Genomic DNA, 19,355 nt, shown 5'->3' on the forward strand with positions numbered 1-19,355 from the left:
GTGTGCTGTGGCCTGACGAGTCCACAAATCTTGTGGCAAAGAGGAAAAGGACCATCCGCACCATGCCCCTGTCCCAGCAGTGTTGCAGGCATCAAATTCAAAATGAGTGAAAATTTGCAAAACAACAATAAATCTGATCAGTTTGAACATTAGCCATATTGTCTTTGTAGTGTATTCAATTGAATATAGGTTGAAAAGGATTTGCAAATCATTGTATTCTGTTTTTATTCATGTTTCGCACGACGTCCCAACATTGGAATCTGGGTTGTACATCCTCAGAACAGCGTGCTGAATCCACTGAACAGTTTTCCATTCTTCTGAAAAGAAGACTTTATGTCACGGTTCCTTATTCATGGTGTTTACACACAGATTAAGAATAAAAGAACAATTTTTATTTAGACCTTTATGAATCAAATAATATTAGCTCAACAGTGTTTAGTGATCAATATCCATCACAAAAAAACAAAGAAAAAAATCACAGTACAAGTTTAGCCATGAATATTTTTTTAATTTTTGGTAATTATAAATATCTGCTTTAAATACACTAACAAAATAGCTTGGACATTTTTCATGACTCGATATAGTAACAGCTTCCCAAAAATTGAGATACTTTGAAAATTTCAGGATCTACAAACCTGAGCCACAACGAAAACAAAAGATCAACAGAAGGTTTGGTAACCGATGCTACACAGTAGCTGATAGAAGATGAGCAGCTCCAGTCCTCCACGAGTTACCAGCGCCGCGAAACGCGTTACTGACACGTCAGCAAGCTCCGGCTGAAAACAAAAGATCTGAATACACAACAGCCAGATTAACAATTCGACTTCATCGTCTTTAGACAGCGTTGAATGATTGAGAGATTGACTGCAATGCACTTATATTTGATTAAAAGCTTCACAACAGTGTAAATTTCAGAGATCTGTAAACGCTGCACATGATTCAGCAGAAGTAAACACACATATCCAATCAGCAAAGGTTCATGTACTCTAATGTAAAGAAAATAGAAAATACCCTCACATGTATGGAGTTACATTTGTGCCACAAGTCAGTGCAGACCTGATTTTTGCCATGTGACAATCAATCTACTTCTTCCTATGCTTAGAGTTGAAGCACAAATGACTCTCTGTAAGTCAGAGCAGCATCTGCTGTGCTGATTAACTACGTGTATGTGGGTGCCAGTTTCCTCCTAAGGGTGAGGGAAGGATACTCTTCTTTGTTGGTACAAGTTGTTGCAAGCATCGTTTAGCTGTACACACAATAGGTGTCGAGAGAAAGCCACCTGCTCCCGGTTCCCTTTGTTCTTATTAATATTACATGTTGTACACCTATGATGCAAAGCTTTCAGGGAATTACATCTTTAAAGAACAAAACAGAACAACATTAAGCGCGCGCACACACACACACACACACACACACACACACACACACACACACACACACACACACACACACACACACACCAGTGTTTGTATTGATTTTGCTTCCTGTTGGAGAATTTTCAAGGGAAAAAAGTTCCCCCTTCAGAAACTTGTCCACTATCTAGATTTCCATCTGTTCAGTTACTTTTTGTGATTCTGCATTAATTCTGCACATAACTCGTTTGTGATGAGTACACATCCTTCAGGATACCTTTGAAAAGCCCACACAGACGTGCAGAAAGACCTCACTGCAGCGAGTAGGTGGTGGAGGATGGATTGTCGTGCTTGCTCCCATTTTAGTGAACTGCTAATTCTTTCAAAGAGACACCGAGGTCTTCCTCTCGGGTGTCGCTAATCCCCTAAACATCTGATCACGTCAGAAAGTTGCAGCTGCAGTTTGTAGCAATGCTATGGATGCGGTCTCCTTCCTTACAGATGTTGATGCTGTGTAATTTTGTTTTGTTTCCTTCCTTCACCTGGATGCTGAGGTCATGCCAGCCGCTGATTTTCCTTCGTGAGCCATCGTGGAGGGTTTGGGTTGGGCCACTTTCAGTCCACTTTAAAGCTGCATTGAATCATCTGAAAAACTGTTTTCCTTGATGAGATCAGTTTAAAATTCAATGCTGGTTGTGGAAACGGGGAACTTTTAACACCTGTTTAAGGAAGGTGTAGGTTGTGTTGCTAATCTGTCTTTAAAGCACTTTTTGGTGGTTTAATGACCTGTTTGTTTTGAATCATAGTGAATGGCTCTCGGTCTTCTGGCATTAGTTGTTTCAATGTTCAGGACAAACCTTCTGTAAACCAGCTTTGAGCTTTTAGGCTACGTGAAACTTTGACAGCAAACAATAAAGGTGATTATCCACACTGACTGTGGGGAAGATTCCTAAAAACTACAGTCGCTCCTGTCTAAAAAACAGCTGTTTAAGTGTAACCTATGATATTTTACATGTTGCTTTTTAAGATACTGTATATCCAGCCTACAAGTGTCAGTCTGGTCCATATTTCCCAGCCTCGGCCAACAGCATTCAAAGTTGAGAAAAACAGAGCTGTGGTGAGAAGTTTGCATCCACTCATCACAGCCATGGATGTCAGGCTAATTTGGGGTGGGATGTTTTTTACAGTGGGGTGGCTGTGTGGTAAACTTCTTTGATGCAAAGCATGAAATGGGTGCACAAGTTTGAATTTATTTTGGATTCCTAACCAGCTGCCTCTGACATGAGAGAGACAGTTTCGTCTTCTTTCAGACGTCTGCAAAGTGGTGACACATCTGAATAATTTATACAATTGTTTGAACTGATGATCTTGAAATCTACAGATGTTTAGAAATGGCTCCAAGAGACTCTCCCAAGTTATGTAAATCTGCATTTTCACTAATTCTTCACTGAGTTCCCTGGACCGTCCCATTGCTCCGAGTATGGGCGGGCCAACGAGCGCAGTCCTTTGTAATGATGCAAAGAAACTACAAGTTTTATTCAATCATGATAACCAAGTTAATGGGCCTTAGCCTGTACGTATACTTCTGACCATGTGTCGATTATAGAAAATCCAAAATAAGTTTAAACTTGTGCACGCAGTTCTTTTCTTTTAAGTCATTGAAATGCAGCGATCTGATACACAGCCACCTGTGGGCAACCAACACGACATCTGTAGGTTTTTGATCCAACTGGATTATCTTTGCACTCACGTTATATTTCTGAGTGTTGAGAGGGCTTTGAAACATGATTTTTGAGATAAAGTTAAAAGAAAAACTTAAATTTTAAATAGTGAGGAAATCTAAGAGTTAGTTGTTGTTTTTCTGCAGAGATAATTCAGCATTTCTAAAATCGTGCACACTGCAGCACACTGCTCCAGGTGTCAGTGGACGGATGCCGTGGAAGCTCCATCTTCTCCACATCACGAAGTCTTTTGTCCTGGCAGGTGTTTCCAGATTTCTGTTTAGAAGTGTACACACACGCCAGAATGATTGGCGGTTCTGTCTGTAAACCATTTAATCCCAAAACACACTCTGAAACCCCTGAGTGACGGTGTTTCTATCACAGTGCCAGTTTAAATCACTCTGTGGTATTCTTCATTAGACCAGCTCCTTTTTAGTGACATCAGGAAATCTACAGCACCTGCTCGGTCGCTCCGCTCCAGTCGAGCGGTGATGGTAACGATTTAAAACCTGCCCTAAAAATCAAACGTGAGCAACACGCCGGCTGCTTTGCAACAATACGCTCACCTCGCATCTGTCCGTCTGCACGCAAACATATTGAACCGCGCTCACTCAATTTGTTTTGAGATTGTGTGATGAGGCTGTGGCAGCTCAGGCCTGAACTTAAACTACCGACTGGGAGCCAGAATACATCACAGGCCCGCTCCTGCAATAACCAGACTGCTTACATGATTTCATGAGCCTGTCTCCCGGAACAAGTGGCTATATTTCTCATTTCCATCGCAGAGTGGGGAGTTTTAAGAGCTCCGGCTCCATCTGTGAGTGTCTCTTCTCCCAGGTCATTGGTATAAAATGGTTATTAGGTTACTAATGGTCCGTGTCTGATTGGAGCACATCTGCTTCTATGCAGATTCTCCTTAAAAATAAGTCCAGTACTGAAACTAACTTTTTGAGAGCTTAGTTTGATGCTGAGGTCAGTGTGTTAGTCCATCTCTAACTGGACTATCATTTGTGGACCAGACCTCTATGATGGTCCATCCTGGCTTTGGGTCAGTTTGGTTTTTCGGTGTGAAGTGGCAGACTTCCTCAGTTAGACCAGTCCATCACATGAAAGGTCTCCTAATGTCTGACTGGTGTCACTACGTTCACTGTGGCAGGACAGTCAGTATGTTGGTGATGGTCCATTTCTGATCCGTGCAGTCCTGAATTGCCAGCTGGAAACTGAACTCTGACTGTCGGCTCTCCACCAGCTCCAGACAGCGCTGCGACTCCATGTTTTGGATGGGACCACCCTGGAGAGACAGAGACAAATGAGGTGAGGAATATCTCAGCATACAGGCAGGACGGGTGTGACGTTCTACTGGTGTTTTTGGACGAGCAGTAACCTCCATGGCTGAAGAGCAACGCGCACGAGTGTCAAAAACTGCAGTTGCTCTAATGGCCACTCAAGTCAATTCCTATAGATTCCAATGGTAAAAATGCACAATTTCAGCATTATAGCCTGGCTATTATAGACTATTGGCTATACTGTATATAGATATATCTATGTATGTAGACAGGGTGGCTTTAGCTCAGGAGGTACAGCAGGTCATCTACTGATCGGAAGCTTGGTGGTTTGATACACCAACATACACATATATTAAGTGCACCATCCTCAAAAGCAGAGCAACAATCTCCATATTCATGGAGAAACAGGAAGCAACTTTTCAAATGAAACCGAGTCTCTGCAACGTTTACAACACGTCTGGCATAAAACGTATGAGGCAGTTTACAGCAGAGCTGTCAGGTATCTCAAGCATATTTTGACCTTGGCTTTGGACTTTTGCCGGTTTAAGACTGTAGCGTGAGAGTCCAGACTGACGCCTTATTAGAACCGTATTAGTTACCGAACACACCACACACAGATGGTCTGCAGTAGTATTTTGTGTATGTACGGTCAACTAATGTCCAGTAATATTTAAACATTTGGTGCTATGGTAATTATGCAATGAAGCTAATATTTCATTATTATAAATTCAGCCTCCACAGGTGATTGATGTTTATTACATAGTGAGTATTTTACCATTCAATTAACAGTTATTTAGATGTTTTGGCAATGCTGCTCCTGTGACATCTGTGCCAGTAAAGCTGACTGAAGGGAACTGACCTGAGAGAGGGGGACACAAAAAGCTTGTGTGTGTCTGTCTGTGTGCACGTCGCTTCACAACAATGTCATTTTCAATAAGAGGCTTGCTTCACTGTCTGAATGCACGCTGGGCTGCTGCCTCTCCATTCCTTGAACAATGCGCTGGCACCTAAAAGTAGGTCCTTAGTTATGTGGCAAACAACAGTAATATGTTTTAATGAGCCCGAGCGCAGTGAGAGCGGAGACTGAACCAGCGCTGCTTTGAAATCAATATGCTCTACACCTCCCAGCATTACATGCACAAGCACAAAGGAACAGCCATCAGCCTGAGGACAGAGCTGACTGTACAGCAGTGTTTTCGTGTTCCTAAACACACCGCTAACCCTGCATGCTGTTCTCGAATGCCTGACTACATTAGAAACACAACAAAAAAGCGGACCTGTGCACGGCACTAACACAGTGCTCTTCTCTCAGCTCTCAGCTCACTGAAAAGGTATCGATTCTCTCTGCTTGCTTTTCTCTGTGCACAGCTGCTCAGGCACAGAGCTGTTCACCCACAAAACCCAAGCTGCTGACACGTAAGAGTGACCAAAGCATACATGCACATATATGACCTGTCATAAACATGCATTCATGCAGAGAGCGGGACAGAAACGTGGAGCTCCATCTGTCTCTGAGATTTGAACCTGACCTTACGCTGACCCCAGGCTGATCACCGTAGCTGGATGTGTCCCATTATACACTCGGAATACTCGAGGGCTTCTTATCGAAGCTCAAGGTAAGTATGTGCAATATTTTCACAGCCAAAAAGGAGAAAAAGTGTTCCAAAGCACACTTTCTAAGAGCACCTTTATGCAAGAAAGAATATAAAGAATAAACCTCTTTAACAAGAACTTTATTGTGTTCGCTAAGCCTGTTTATTATGCTTAAAGTGTGACTGCATTACTGCTTCTTTACTGACTAATGCTTTGTGTTTTGCATTTTCCTTCACCTGCACCCAGAGACGAGACACATTCCTCGAAATCGACTAACGTGCTTTCTGAAGTCCTTCTGGGTTCCTGTTTGGTTTCTTATTGTTATATTTAAAACACAAGGCCTGAAAGCTTAGTGAGTCCGTTTAAACCCTGGAGTTTCAGGGTCATGATAGACGAACTCACTTATTACCTTTTTAGTTTTTGGCATTATAATACATGCTGCAAACCTCACCTACCCCAGGGCAAAACTTAGATGTACAAGGGCCAACCACCAATGTGGAAAACAGTAGAAACCAAGGTTATTATAGTTAACTAAAACTGAACTAAAAAACTAAAACTAGATGTGAAAATACATTTTATTTAATTACAACAGAAATAAAAACGATACTTTTGAACTAAAATTATTTCACAAATGTAAAAAAAAATGACCTAAAATAAAAAATGTTTAGTGAAAATATTCTTAGCTTTAGCGTCTGTTAGCTTGGTTAAAGTGGCTGTGAGACGAACATTTTCAAACAATAAAAACTGAACTGAAGTAAGAAAATTCACTCTGGAAACTAACTGATGCAAAAAAAGACGAGAAAACGAGAAACTACAAAACTATAATAACTGTGGTGTCAACATTTCTGATGCACAGGTGAGAAAAAACCTCTGATGCTCTTAAGAGAAAATGTTTTTGCACAGATTACTTCGAGCTAACCCTAAAACCGGCCACCCGAGTCTTATATCGCACTTGCTGATCTTGTATCAGATTTGAATTTTTAAAAAATATTTCTTCCCTTTATGCCCTTTACAGACCTGTAACTGAGCTCAGGTCTCGTGTCCTGCACTGTGAGCATTTTTTCCAGCTTTCCTTCCTGGATGTAAAAACCTTCTGTGTCTTTTGCCTTCATCTTTCTATATTCATGTTCTCATTGTTACTTGGCTGCAGTTTAAAGATTCAGATTTAGGACCTTCATCTGCTTCAGAGCTGCATTTGGATCCTTTTTTGTCCAAACTGATATATTTTCAAATTCATATTTAAGCAGAGGATTTTTCTTTTGGAGGGCATGAAGGTTGCAATTTGACTCAGAGGCTGTAATAAAGGGCGACACAAATAGGAGCCTCGTTGGAGATTAAAAGGGACATCCTTCTGAAGTGTTAGCACTTCCAAACCCAGGAGTAGATAATAGCTTCATCCAGGAAATACGCTACGAGCCATCCCTCATTTCTTTTCATTTTGCTTTAAAGAAGCCAGACTGACCATTTTCACAGGACAAAGCATAACAAAGGGCACTGAACTAAAGGGAGAAACTGAATTGTATCTCTACATAACAGACAAATTGGCAAAGAAACAATGAAATCTTTATCGCTGGTACTTTGTCTCTAGAAAGCTGTCAAAAGAAAAACATATTTGTTCCCATTTCTTCACTTGAATCTATGAAAAATGCCACAAATATTTCAGTTTGACAGAAATAAAAAAGTTTTCTTTTAAACAATAAGGCGATTTCCAAAGACTTATTAGCTGCAACCTTGGGATATCTCACACGGTGTGCAGAGTTTCCACAAACTGTAGAAAAACAACAAGAGGAAGACAAACAGAGAAATGACAGACCTAAAAAACTCTACAACAGATGAAGAGCATCTGAAGGTCACGTTGTTAAGAAACGGGACCTGATAGAGAAACCGGGAGCTGATTCATCTACTGTTCACTGAAGCCTCATCAGGAATGGGCTCAGAGGAAGTGTGGCTCTCAAGATGCCATTTTTCAGACCTGAGGTGTGTCAAATTGTACAAGATCATGAGATTGGCAGTCAAACACAACACTAACTACATGGCAACACCATGATACCGTCGTCACCATTTGACAGGATCAATATTTGACAGCACAGTGTTGTTAGCGAAAAACCCAGCAAAACAAAACAAGTAAATTAGTGAAATTCAGTCAGAATCGAGTCTGAAGAAGATTGTTCTTTCAAGCTACAGTTTTATATTTGCTTGTATGGCTCTGTTCTGTCACCTCCCTACCTTTCCACACTCATAAATGGAGTAACAATAATAATATTAATAATGGATTGGATTTATATAGCGCTTTTCAAGGCACCCAAAGCGCTTTACAATGCCACTATTCACTCACTCTCACATTCACACACTGGTGGAGGCAGCTACAGTTGTAGCCACAGCTGCCCTGGGGCAGACTGACAGAAGCCAGGCTGCCATATCGCACCATCGGCCCCTCTGGCCAACACCAGTAGGCAGTAGGGTAAAGTGTCTTGCCCAAGGACACAACGGCCAGGACAGAGAGAGCAGGGGGATCGACCCGGCGACCTTCTGGTTACAGATGAGCTTCCCAACCCCCTGAGCCACGGTCAGATGAGTTTTTAATAATAATGGTAACACATTTTCTCTATATATACAGAACTTCTTGATGCATTCTCAATCATCCAGGAAAGTAAATCTCCAAAAGTTGATTTTGTTCATCTGGACGTAGTCTCAGCTGACTGCAGGTAAACCTACACATACGGATCAGTATCTAAGGTTTGACTCTCATCATCCACTGGAGCACAAACTGAGTGTCATCAGGATGCTACAACACAGAGCGAACACCATCCCCACTGATACAGCGGCCAGGGAGGCAGAAGAACATCACATCAAGAAGGCCCTGAGTAAATGTGGTTATCCCAGCTGGACTTTTGTCAAAGCTGGAAAGGCACCTAAAGAAAGCTCCAGCCGATCCAGGAGAGAAGGACAACCGCTGCCCACCTGCAGTGATCCCATATGTGTCAGGAGTATCGAAGCAGTTGAGACGCATTTTTTCTAAACACCGGGTCTCTGTGGCTTTTAACCCAAGGATCGGGTCCCCCGACACAAACAGAGTAACACAGTGTACGCTGTTAAGTGCAGGAGGATTGCCAGGATTTATACATCAGGGAAACCAAACAACCTCTGGGAAAGCGGATGGCACAACACAGAAGAGCCACCTCGTCAGGCCAGTGGACACTCTTTCAATGATGAGGATGTAACATCCTGGACAGGGAGGAACGCTGGTTTGAGCGCGGAGTCAAGGAGGCCATTTACATGAAAAGGGAAAGACCAATTGAGGAGGGGGCCTAAGGGTACATCTGTCACTATCTTACAATGCTGTGATTGCAGCCATTCCCCACCTCTCTGTGAATGGGACTCATGGACATTGATCAGTGGTTGTTGATCAGTGGTCATGAGAATTTGCATAATTAAGATTAAGGAACTGCCCTCCCAGCCCATTGTTCCTTCAGTGGGCTGGTTTCAGTCATTATGCAAACGTACTGGTTATAAGATTGAAACCTGCAGTCAGCTGAGACTGAAGAAGTCACCTGATGATGACGAAATGTTTCTCCCACAAAACGCTGCGTCCAGATGAACAGATTCAACTTTTGGAGACATATATAAGGAAGGAAGTGTTGTGTTTAAGGAAGAGTGAGACTTGTAAGCAGACATCAACTCAAAACAATCTTGTTAAAGGTGAAGCAGAATCCATATAGATTGATGCAGGTGTACTGTGGAACACATGGAGCTTCACACATGCTACCCCCCACCCCTCATCCAAGCACAGAGCAGGCATTGGTGTAAAAGGATGAAAGCAGGAATTGGGGTGGATGTGGGTTGTAAAGCGGCTTGCAGATAAAGAAGCCCAACTATCAAAAGCAGTGTTACTAAAAGCAGTTTGAAGCCTGACTAAATGAAGCCATTTTGCTGTGAGACAGAGTGCACGTACTCTGCCAGAGTGGCATTGACATTTTCAGGTTTCCATCATCTTCTGCAGTGGGCCGCTAATGGGACGTTATAGCAGGAGGAAGCAATCATAGTAGTCTTCCTTTGAGGCCTTTTACTGTATATAGTATAGTAGAAGCAGGCTTGTGCCCCATTAAAGTAATCACAATGATCATTCTTGCCTCCTCTGCTGAAAACCAGTCAATTGGCTCTGTCTAAGTGTTTGACCTCCTGAGTCACTTCCAGCAAATGTACTTAGAAAGTCTATGTGCTAACTCTGCAGCTAAGACTAAGTGTACAGGAGCGGAGCCGGTGTATATACACAATCGCACACATTGATGTTCCCCTATGCACAGACACAGGCACATATATACAAGCACAGAAAAACATGTGGCATTTATCCAGCACCATGTCCTCGATGCTGCAGCGAGCCTGCCTGTGATTCTGCAGAGTGCAGCGTCGGACCGCACTATTGATTCCTTGCTATTAAGGCGGGAACACTAGTTAATCAGTCGGTCAGAGAGCCAGTCAGCCAGAAAGCTATCAAGCAGCCAGTCAGGGGGTTGGGCTGGCAAGTCAGACGGTCTGAGAGCCAGACGCTCAATCATCAAATCATTCACCTCGAAGGATGCGGTGAGTAAAAGCACCCCGAGAAGACAAAGAGCACCGAATGCTGCGGCAGCAAGCGTGAGGCGCTAGAGTCTGTTCATGCTAAAATACACCCAGTTTACTTTTACACGAGCAGAACAGCAAACATCCCAGAGTCTCTCAGCTTGATACAAATCCAGGATCATCTACAGATACAAACAGCCTCGCGGGCTTTCTTTGATAGAAACTGTGATAGCCTTCAAAGTGCTTTGTGACATCTGCTAACATTTAGTTTACACCAACATTCAGCTCACATCTTTTGTGATTCATTCATTCTTTTCCACAGCTGCACATTATTCTGTCTCTTTGTGACAAGAAAAATATACATAAGAAAAGATTTTTTAAAAGTACTCACAACATTACACCCACAGGCGGGCACTTTCTGTTTATTGTTGTACCCTCGACAATCCCAAGCACATGAGCTTTTCAGCTGGGAGCAGGCTGCTGTTTTCAGTGAAACAGCTTTGATAAAACCAAGACATCTTCCAACCTTAATGACCATTTACAGTCTCCTGCCCCTCTTAAAATTAGCCAGAGGAGTGTAGTATGGACATAGATTTAAGTTTACCTCAAACACAGAAGGTGATGGACCTTTTCTGAAGAGACTTTGCAATCTGGCTGATAAATAATAGTGTCGTTCATGTTTAAATACAAAGGTTCTGTACTCCGAGTGAATGCAATGCATTATTAATGCGGCGAGCCATGACTCATCCTTCAGAGAGAACAACAGGACGGTCTTCCCATGGTCACTGCACGGTGACAAAAAGAATATTATTTTAAACCCCCGTCTCTCTGCACTCATGTTGGAACAGCTTCACTTATCTAACAAGAAGGTTCGACCCGTTTTCACACCCAACTCCTAAATACATACGTTGTCAGCATATAACGGGTCGGGTCAGCTTCACATTGTGATGCATCAGATACTCCCTTAGTATCAGTTTTTTGCAGGTTAGTCCAGCAGACCCAACAGGAGTCCCCAACAGCTGAAAGTGATGAGGGGAGCCTGAAAGCTAGAGTGGTTCGGCACCATTGCTGGGCTCATACATGTAAATGACGTGAAAATGGAAACGTAACTTTGTAACCAAGTAAATGTCAGAGGCAGAGAGTGATCTCATCATTTCCTCAGAGATTATTAAGTATTCTGATAATGTGAAAGAGTCACTGTAACAGTCCACCATCCTCCTCATGTGGAGTTTAGCAGGTTTTGGTTCTTCCTCACACACAGAATCTATGCTAAAACTGTCATAGTCCCTTTGGTAGGTCTATGATTGGTCTTTCTATTAGGTCTATATTTCCTTCTGGGTTTGAGAAGCTTTTGAGGTTCACGTTTCTTTCTTTTCCCTTCCTTCACTCTTGTCTTTGTGTTAGTCTTTTGTCTTTGGTTCTCCTGTTTAATTGTGTCACGTTAATTGTCTTCAGTCACGTCTCTCTCGTTTGATTTTGGTAAGTGTGCTCTGTGTCTTACGCCGAGTTTTACTTTCCCATCTCGTTTGGTTAGTTGTCTGCAGCTGTTTCCCAGCTGCTCCCACTTCCCTCATTACCTTTTGTTTGAATTGTCTCAGTGTCCCCTTGTGCTTTGTTGAGACATTCACATATAGCTACATGCTGCAGATCGTGTATAATCTCTTGTTTTCTGGATTCTGGAGTCACTGTCTTGTTTTCTCATCTTGGTGTTATTCATGTGTCCTGCGTTTGGACCCCCAACTTACTGCAACAATCACACAGCCTTAAATATGACAAGAAAGGGGGTTTCCCTGTGCACAGGAAATGTGTACCTGAGAGAATATATAGATATGATAAGAAGGGTTTCCTGATCAAGTGTTGCGAGCGACCCTTGGAAAACCTGCACAGCTGCACTGGAGGTCCTTACATGCTTTATTTTTTTGTTATGAATCAGCATTAATATACAGAGAGCAGACAAGGAGGCTAGAAATGACTTATAACAGTGCATTCTTAGTGGGTCCACTTTGCAAATATGTCAATAAGATAAGTCCAGAAACAGCCTTTAAATGAAAAGTTTGTGAAATGTTAGTGACCCAAACTACAGCTGTTGTTGTAGAGAGTAAAGAATGAGCTGCTCATCAGAGTCATAAATGACTGTAATCAACTGAACATGATCCGACATGACTGAGATCTTTCACAGGTTTGGATTAAACAGTACGACTCTGCACTAAAGATGCACCACGATCTAAATTAGTGAGCGCCAGACAGAAAACACTAATCAAGACAACTATGTTTGTTAGTACATATTTTCAGCCCTGTGTTCACTTCTCAGTTTGGATGGATACAGTTTACGATGGCTGATTCTAAGAACGACTCTCTCGATGTCTCCGCTTTCATCTGAACGCGATCAAGCCTCGCTCAGGAAGCTCTCAGAGCGGCCCGCCCGCCCGCCTGATGAAACGCTCTGGTGTTGCTCTTCTACTGTGCAGTCAGCCTAAAGAACGTTGGCCAGCAGCTCCGCTTTTGCCAAATGAAACTTTTTACTGGGTTAGCCTAAGGTAAATGGTGCCCATAAAGGGACAAATAAAAGCAGAGTAACAAAATAAAAAGCTGATGTAAGAAAATTCACCCTTATCACAAAACACTGGCTGCTGTCGGACATAAGTTTTTGATTTTCTTCCAGACCTTCTTGCTCTGTTTCACTGTATTGATGGCTGCTGCCTTGGGGTTAAGCTCAGTTCAATATTGTAAAAGATCTACTTATCAATAATTCACAAATACTGACTGGCCGCTTCACATGAATTGCTGCCTCCCTCCGTCTCTGCTTCGCTTCATCGCCTCGCTTCTTTCCAGCATTGCCACAAGCCTCTGCCGTTCTTTCCTTTTATTTTCTCGCCCCGCCTCGTCTCTTTCTTTCATCTCTTTTCTTCATTTTGCACTTGTTCACTTGTGAGATTCTCTGTATACCTCCTCTTGCTCACTCCTTGTCTAAACATGTACTTCTGAGCAGGGGAGACTTCACAAACCAGAGCCCTTTGTCAGCTGCACAATCTACACTCTTTAAGCTTTTCCTGCAACAACACTGTCAATTTCAGAGACCAAAAATACATAACAAATGCATATAAACGTGTATCTGTGCTGCTCTGATGCTGACTAAGTGTCAGCAGCCTCTTTGCTAATAAAAACATCCTGAAACCACAGCTGTTAGTTCACTTTGAAAGCTAATGGGCATTAGTGTCTACCCTGAGGCGAGAACAACAGTGTGGTTTCTAACATGAAAATGAAAATGATGTGAAACACATGGTGGGATAATCCAAGCTTGAGCTTAGGTTGCTAGCATGAGCTGATAAGCATAAATCATGATGGGCACCTTCTTCAGTAACTTGCACATGTTGCTCATGTTTTTCTAATTACTTTTTTAAAAACAGCTAAAACATGCATGTGTTATGGCTCGAAGCTAAAGCTGCAATAAAATAATATTTCTAACAAGTAGCTTTCTGACTACGTGTCATGGGACAAATCTTTGATCAAACTTTGAGGCTACCTCAATAGAGATTTTTTTTGTTTTAAGTGTAGCTCAGTGCTTTGATTTTTCAGACACAATCAATCTATTATTAATCTGACTCCCAGCTGTAGCACAAGGCTATCGTTCTGTTATTAGAATTACTGCATCTCAGTTTCATGAATTTAGTCCAGTTGGTTTAGATCCATGTCTGTCCAGACTTTACTTTTGGATGTAAAATGGTGTTATGTATCATTTTGTCCTATCAGATGCGTTAAATTTGGTCACTTTGTGAATGACTTCTGGAGTTATGAGAAGAGAAACACACATCTCATGCTTTATCCAGAGACTGTATACAAAAGATGGACATACCAGGTTTGTGAATATTTTGAAGCTTCAAAGTTTCATTACAATCAGATTACTCCTTTTAGAAAGTAAATAGAAATAGAAAGGCAGCTCATCAGGTAAAGCTTGCTAACTTCACAGCATATTATATCAATAAACTATATGAGTGCAATCCACAGACAGATATATTAGTATTAAGTAAATTTAAAATCAGCAGCAAAATCACAACAACAGTTGTCTCAGGGCACTTTATATCGTAAGGTAAAGACCCTACAGAGAAAACAGAGAAACCCCAACAATCATATGACCCCCTATAAGCAAGTGATCTGGCGACAGCAGGAAGGAAAAACTCCCTTTTAATAGGAAGAAATCTCCAGCAGAACCAGGCTCAGGGAGGGGCGGGGCCATCTGCCGTGGTTGATTGGGGCGAGTAAAGCCTGAAAAGTAGAATTTTACTCATCAAAACTGAAGCTCAAACTACTTGGACACATCGAAACATCCAGTTATGAGCTTCTGATTAGCTCATAAAGAGGAAATTTAACCATAAAGGCTGAAATGGTTTAGAAACCAGGATGATGTGACCGAGGCCACCAGAAGAACTGCAGGATTTAAAACGTGGTGCTTGGTGTTTTCTGACAATGACTACTGATCCAGTGTAATTACATATACATTACTTATTGTTTTTCAGTGTAAAATCTCCATAAGAAATGACAATAGAATAATTTCTCTATTTGGAGCAAATAAGGAGAAGGAAGTTACTTTTTAAGGATAACTGGAAAGCTCTTTTCTCTTCTGCAAATTTGTTTGTACAAGAAATGTATAACTTTATGCAATTCAACTTTGTGGGACTGAGAATTATTATAGTTGCAAATATATTATCGACTCTTAATGAGGCCATTACTGGTGCAAATCCATATCCAGTTCATCACTGGTAAACAAATGAGTGCATTACTGCTAATGGAAAGAGGATCAGACGATGTAACAGTTGTTGTTACGCTAACTTTTAACTCTTTTTTCAGTGAGATGGAAAATCTGGCCTGAAAAACGTGATCAGCTGGTGAAGTGAACGTTTAAGGTTTCGCCCTCTCAGTCTCTTCTGAAGTTTTTATACTTCCTAACATTTCTGGGGACCTTATTTGACTTCCCCACCATACTTTTTATGAAGAAATCCAAGTTCTCTTTTGAAACCCCCCCCACGGGGTTGTGCCTAATGGGCTTCATCTCTTTGACTTCTGACTTAAGTTGGGAGTGAGAGTTCTGAATCTGGCCGATGCTAATTAGGGGCTGATTCCCCTGCCAGAGTGCCTGGTAGTAAAACTACAGATAGTCAGGAAACTGGATGGTGAGGTGGTACTGTGCCTTTCAGAAGACTGGATGAGAATCGAGGAAAGGACGGGTCTGAATGATGGATAAATACGCCCCACCTTCAGTCTGATGTTTGGGATGAAAACAGTCCACGTACACACAGACGAAGCTTACAAATGCACACACAGACCAGATGCCAACGGCGTGAATGCGGTAGTGTCTTCTTTTTACTAATTATCCAGCTCCTTCTACTTATCTGTCACATTTTAAGACAACATTAAAAGTGTGAAGATAAAAATAAAAGAGGCTTGTTAAAAGTCAGAAATTGTGGACGTGTGAAAGCTCATTATGCAACGGAAGTAGATGTGCTTTTAAAATCGCACAGAATAGAGGAAAAATGATCCGTGCTCTAACAAAACCAGGACGGGTGCTTCTAAAGAGCCGGAGACAAAGGGGAGAGGAAGAAGCACGAATCTCACTCAATTATTGAATAAAAAAGAAAGAGCATAGGATCCGCAGAGATTTGGTCCAGCAGACAAAAAGCAGCAGGAAGTTACAGCAACATACAGAATATCAAAAAAGCAAAGGAAGGAGATCAAAGCCTGGAAACATTCAGAGGATGCCCCTGAAACGGGCAGAACGCGTGCACATCTGGGGTTTGTTACAACCACGTAGCGTTCGTTTGGCTGCAGTCGGCCATCTTTGTTTATACGTGCTCAAAGCTCACCTGAGTGAACGTCCAGGTGAGCTTCATGTGCTTAGTAGTGCCGTAGCTGCACTCCAGAAGCCTGGGTTTGCTGTTCACGTCAACCAGACACTTGTTGTCGTCGTCGTCGATCGTCGGGCTCAGCACTCCCAGGTGAAGCTGCTGGGAGCTGGTGTAGTACACGTTCTGCTGGGAAACAGAGGCGTGCAGTGATGAGGCAAAACACCCGTAGGAGCTTCAGAGTAACAGTCATGGCAATACTAGACTACAGTGTAATAAAACGTTTGACAAATCAAGACAGACCAGCTGAACAGTATAAAAGTTGTCTGTATCTTTAAGGTGTATTGAAAGTGCAGCGCACTGGAGACCGACATCATTAGTTATTTAGGTTTTTTCTTATTTTTTTTTGGCCTTTAGAAGTCTCAAATACTCATAAGAATGTATGCATTATATATGATAGGCAGGTGTTAAGGGGTTAAGCTCATATTCTTTCTAATGGCCACCAGGGGGCGACACCTGTGTTTGCATAAAGACTTCTGCTCTTACAGAATTCTGTGGAAAAACCTGAAAACGTGACCTCAACACATTTTTGTTATTTGGGCTGAGTACATTCATTAGGAATAGAAGTTAAGTTGGAATATGTTCCCTTTTTAAATAATTAATAATCAAGTCAAGTGGCTTTATTGTCATTCCCATCATGTGCAGTGGTACAGTACACAGTGCAGCGAGACAACGTTCCTCCAAGACCATAGCGCTACAGACAATCGAGGTCGGCCATATCTGGATATTTTGTTTTTGATGTACTATGTTTACTGTACTCCACTTCTTCTGTTGAAAATTAAAAACAAAACAGACAATCGACACAGGACCACATCAAGTGCAAGTGTGCAGAACTTTGCAAAAATTGCAAAAAAGCAAAACAAAGACAGTTCAACACCAGCCAGAACAGAACGACACAGACACAAGGCAGTGCAATAGAAAAGTGCAACAATGACAGTGGGCTGTGCAAAAGACTGAGCGTTGTGATAATAATGAGGTCCAGTCAGCTTCTAAATAAAACAGCTGGTAGAAACGTCCTGCAAAGAGACGGTTTTTACTTCGAGGCCTTTTTCACTATTACTTTAACAAAGAAGTTAAATCCATACTTCATCAGAGTATTTTTAACACAAACATCAGTATTTCTACATAAGTGATGACTGTGTGTGATTTTCCCATCATTCACTTTTGTCTGCTCACTCCTGTAGCTTGTGTTTGGTCCCAGTTGGGATGTAAGTTTTTCCATTTCTAATATGTACCAAGCAGGGGGAAATCATAGTGATAAATAATGTAATATAGTATTTGTTATCATGCTATAAAACTGGATTTAATCATTTCATTGCAATTCTTGTTTTTCTGTAGACAACAGAAAAACAAGAATAGATCCCCGATGACCCGATGGTTCTGTTTTTTTTAGTAAATTGCATCTTGGGCATAAATATGTTTTTCTTGATCAACAGAGCTCTGTCCTCTCTGTGAAATAAACTGAACCAGGACAGCAGATATACCTCAGTTTTATAACGAAGCAGCTCTGCTGTAGCCTGTATTCACTGAGGGTTTCTGTTATTAGAGGTTAGCTGCAGGGAGGACTGTAAGTAGGCTAATTTCTGAATACTAAGTGTTTTTTTTTACTCTCACCTGCAACATTTTCCATGTCTTTTAACAACATTTTCACTTTTACTGCTGTGAAAAATAAACAAGCCACCTGTAACTGAACTAATTAGGAAGAAAACAGAAAGGAGAGAGGGGGAAATATTTAGTGGAAGGTAGGAGAAGAGAGGTCAGGGGATGATATTAGGTGCCAGTTGAATACTAGCTCAGGAAGTTTTCTTTCCCTTTCCAGGTATGCAAAAGCATGAGGACATGGTAATGAATGCAATAGTTGGTCCAGTTCTGAAGCCCACAAAATGTCTAGTGAGGTAAATCAAACACAAACCTTAAGTAGGTTGAAAATTCAAACCGTGTAGCGAGGCATGCATCCCAGAAAAAGATGAGACAAAGAATCACAGACAACTTGACATGAGTAAAGCAAATGAGAAGGATCAAGGTCGACACGAAATCCAAACAAGCGGAAAAAGTTGAGATCAAGGAGCCGTGGAATAGCAGGCACAGACGCGGCACTGCTGAGAACAAACGGATACACCGGCTGAGCGCTCCGACTCACAGTGTATGTGTTTCCACAGGAGTGTGTGAGAGCTCAGAGGAGGTAATTGATGAGAATGATGACCGCCTTACAGGAACAGGACATTTCTAGATAGGAGCCATTATCACACTGTGAACCAGCCACAGGGCTTTTAAGCTGCTGTTTAAAAACTCCCCGAGACAGACAATGGCACACACTGATGTGTGCGTGCATGTGCTGCGAGCATGTCTGTGCTGCGGAGGGAAAGCTCGTTTTTTTTCTGTGCACGTGCACTAATAAGAGTGATTACATTTGCATCCGTCAATAGATTGATGCTCAGTCTCCAACGGTGGGGCCTTAATACTTTCTCCTGCCTGTCACAGCTATGGAAGAGCAGGAACAGAAGGATTAGCACGGTGCTTCTGTAGACACACAGCAGTCTCTCCTGACAGATGCACACAGTAACAAGCGTGGACAGGAGAAAGCTGGGGGATTATTTTTAGTCTTTAATGTTTACTTTCAGCAGATGAGATTTTAAGAAAGAAAATCATTATGAATTCATTAAAAAACTGTTTGTGACAAACATCAAATATATAAAAATGAGGAGTGGAGAGGCAGCTGGTCCAGATGATGTAGCTGTGGAAGCATGGAGATATCTGGGAGACAGGGCGGGACTCTTTGATCAGATCGTTTGACACAATCAGAGAATAAGAGCTGCTTTGATGTAGGGTTTGGAGACACTGACAAAAAGACAGGAGGGGGCAGAGCTGACGATGTAAAGGTTTTCCTTGCGAGTGAGAAGGATGGACAGGATTAGAAATGAGTCCATGAGAGGGACAGCTTGAGCA

At 41.9% G+C, this 19,355-nt stretch overlaps 1 protein-coding gene across 2 annotated transcripts in view; it reads right to left on the bottom strand.

The window, feature by feature from the left end:
- Positions 1–370: 370 nt before the first annotated feature.
- galnt18a (UDP-N-acetyl-alpha-D-galactosamine:polypeptide N-acetylgalactosaminyltransferase 18a) overlaps positions 371–19,355 on the bottom strand; it is a 184,199-nt gene continuing 165,214 nt past the window's right edge. The window contains exons 10-11 of one of the 2 annotated variants that reach the window (XM_014413111.4): positions 16,371–16,535; positions 371–4,364 (exon numbers count right to left, since the gene is read on the bottom strand). In XM_014413111.4, the coding sequence (XP_014268597.1) occupies positions 4,218–4,364; positions 16,371–16,535 (312 nt within the window). In that variant the 3' untranslated portion in view covers positions 371–4,217. Of the gene's footprint in view, positions 4,365–16,370; positions 16,539–19,355 lie in introns of both variants that reach the window. The other variant, XM_014413110.4, reaches the window with a different exon arrangement.

The sequence above is a fragment of the Maylandia zebra genome, linkage group LG7, assembly GCF_041146795.1.
Source record: "Maylandia zebra isolate NMK-2024a linkage group LG7, Mzebra_GT3a, whole genome shotgun sequence".
Lineage (NCBI taxonomy): Eukaryota > Metazoa > Chordata > Actinopteri > Cichliformes > Cichlidae > Maylandia > Maylandia zebra.